This window comes from Chelonia mydas, chromosome 1 (assembly GCF_015237465.2).
Source record: "Chelonia mydas isolate rCheMyd1 chromosome 1, rCheMyd1.pri.v2, whole genome shotgun sequence".
In the NCBI taxonomy this organism is placed as follows: domain Eukaryota; kingdom Metazoa; phylum Chordata; order Testudines; family Cheloniidae; genus Chelonia; species Chelonia mydas.
In genome coordinates this window covers 2,182,750-2,185,456 of record NC_057849.1, presented here as the reverse complement: position 1 = coordinate 2,185,456, position 2,707 = coordinate 2,182,750, and the positions used below count along the sequence as shown (strand labels likewise).

Sequence of the window (2,707 nt, the reverse complement as noted above, 5' to 3'; positions counted from 1 at the left end):
CGAAACTTGTTCACATTCTTGATTTATCATTGCTTTGTAGATATGTAAGAAAGTCTTCTTAAGGATCTCCCAAGTTTCATTCCCATTTTTCTGTCTGAAATTTTCCTCCCAATCTGTTTTGCTGATAATTTGCCTCAGCTTTGAGGAAGGAGCCTTTTGAAGCACTATCTGTACATATTACCGGTTGGGAGCTGTTCTCTGTTTGTCCATTTCAACACAATCAGTTTCACTGTTTATTTTCCGCTCCTCTTTCATATACCCCCTTCTTTCTCTTTTCTCTAAAGAGTGACAGTCTTTTCAGTCTCTCTGCATATGGCAGCTTCCCCCATTCTCATAGCCTGTCTCAGGCCTGGTCTACACTGCGGGGGGGATTGATTTAACTTATTCAACTTCATCTATGTGAATAACGTAGCTGAAGTTGACGTACTTAGTTCTACTTACTGCAGTGTCTTTACTGTGCTAAGTTGATGGCTGACGCTCTCCCGTCGACTCCACCTGCGCCTCTCGCCCTGGTCGAGTATCAGAGTCGACGGGAGAGCACTCAGCAGTCAATTTATCGTGTCTAGATGCAATAAACCGACCCCTGCTGGATTCATCGCTGCCCATCGATCCAGTGGATAATGCAGACAAGCCCTCAGAAACCCCCTTTCTCTCCGCTATACCCTTTACAAAGACTGGGCAACCAAAACTGAGAACATATCCAGAGTAGGTTGTTTTCCATCCAGTTCCTAAGGCATTCTCTTTGTTTTGGCCACTGCTTTGAAAGAGCAGGTGTTTCCGTTGAGATGACAGGTCTTTTCCCCAAGGTATGTTCTAGTGGGGATGTTTCCCCCAGCACATGTCTTGGAAAAGCTTTGATTTTTTTCCAATCTCATATTTTGAACTACTGGTTGAATGGGTAACTCCCTACAGCATGAACTCTCTAGTCTGGGTTTCATTGCATTAAGGAACAATGAGCAATAAACACCCTCATGCTTCCTGCTGGTGACTATTAAGGTTTCCTACACCAAGACAAATAGGAATTATTGATATATGGAGCACCACCGAATATGGAATTGGCATTAGTAGGGTCAGGGGGTCATAATTCATTTATCTGAATTATGGAAATGTCATTTTTCAGTGTATGATGAGTGACCAATCTGCTTCACCCATGAGAACATCCTCCACTAGTGCATGTAGTCTCTCATATTAACATTGTCTCTCCAACCAGGCATTTGTACTGCGACCATCACCCTAGGCCCTAGGCACATTCAGGAAGTCAGAGGAACATACGGTGCATGCAGGAGACACCGTTCTGCCTTAGAGTTGGACACCTTCTCCTCTACTCCATGTCTGATTCCAACACAACTGACTTCACCAACCCCTCCACCTTCATCCTGCTGGGCATTCCTGGCCTGGAGGCAGCCCATGTCTGGATCTCCATCCCCTTCTGTGTGATCTATGCCTTAGCCATCTTGGGGAACTTCACCATCCTATTGATCGTGAAGATAGAGCCAAGCCTCCATGGGCCCATGTACTATTTCCTCTGCATGCTGGCCGTCACCGATCTTGCTCTGTCTACATCCACCGTGCCCAAAATGCTGAGCATCTTCTGGTTCAACTCCAGGGAGATCGATTTCAGTGCCTGCCTCACCCAGCTATACTTCATTCACTGCTTCTCAGCGATGGAGTCTGGGATCTTGGTGGCCATGGCTTTGGATCGCTACGTGGCCATCTGCGATCCCCTGAGACATTCCACCATCCTGACAAACACGGCGGTGGCCAAGCTAGGCCTGGCTGTGGTTCTACGCAGCAGCATTCTCGTACTACCCAATCCCTTCCTGGCGAGGCGGTGCCCCTATCACAGAACCAACATCATCCCCCATACCTACTGTGAGCATATATCCATGGTGAAGTTGGCCTGTGCTGACATCCGTGTCAATAATTTCTATGGCTTCTCTCTGATATTCCTCATCACTGGTGTGGATGTGTTTTTGATTGTTCTGTCCTACACACAGATTCTCAGGGCCATCTTCAGCCTCCCCACAAAGGACGCCTGGTTGAAGACGTTCTGGACCTGCAGCTCCCACGTGTTTGCAACCTTAGCCTTTTACATCCCAGGTCTTTTCTTCATCCTCACACACCGGTTTGCCCGGAATGTGCCCCTGCATTTCCACGTTCTCAGTGCCAACATGCACATCCTTGTATCCCCCATGCTAAACCCCATCATCTATGGTTTGAAGACCAAACAGATCAGGAACAGGCTGCTCTGGCTCTTTCCTCATAAAGGACCAAAAGTTTTCTCCTGGTGGTCTGGCTCTAAAACCAACCTCCATGCAGAGGTGTCTGGGAACATGGCGCTGAGCCCTCTTTCCTGAATCACCTACTGGACACTCACATAGACATTAAATCCTTCCCCAACCCTACTGTGCTGTGTCAGCCTGACAAACTGGGGAATCGGTCTGTGTACAACTCATTAACCCATAGGTTGTCACATTTCTAATTGCTGGTCACTGGATTCCAAAGCCCCACCCCTTGCTCCACCTGTTCTCTCACATCTCATCCCTTCCTCTGCTTCTTCAACCTAAGGCCCCACCCCTGGTGATCGATCCTCTCCTGCCCTCCCGCTGTCACTCGCTGGATCATCTCCACCTCCCTCCCCCCCAGGATCTATAGGGAAGCCATTTCAGATTTTGGTGGGGGTGGCAACTTTAACCGTGATTCCGGA

The 2,707-nt window shown here is 48.1% G+C and overlaps 1 protein-coding gene across 1 annotated transcript; it reads left to right on the top strand.

Moving 5' to 3' along the window:
- Positions 1 to 1,328: 1,328 nt before the first annotated feature.
- On the top strand, positions 1,329 to 2,357 carry LOC102946137 (olfactory receptor 52E4-like). The gene has a single exon (XM_007069927.3). It carries the CDS (start codon positions 1,329 to 1,331, stop codon positions 2,355 to 2,357), a length of 1,029 nt encoding a protein of 342 aa, XP_007069989.3.
- The last annotated feature ends 350 nt before the right edge of the window (positions 2,358 to 2,707 follow it).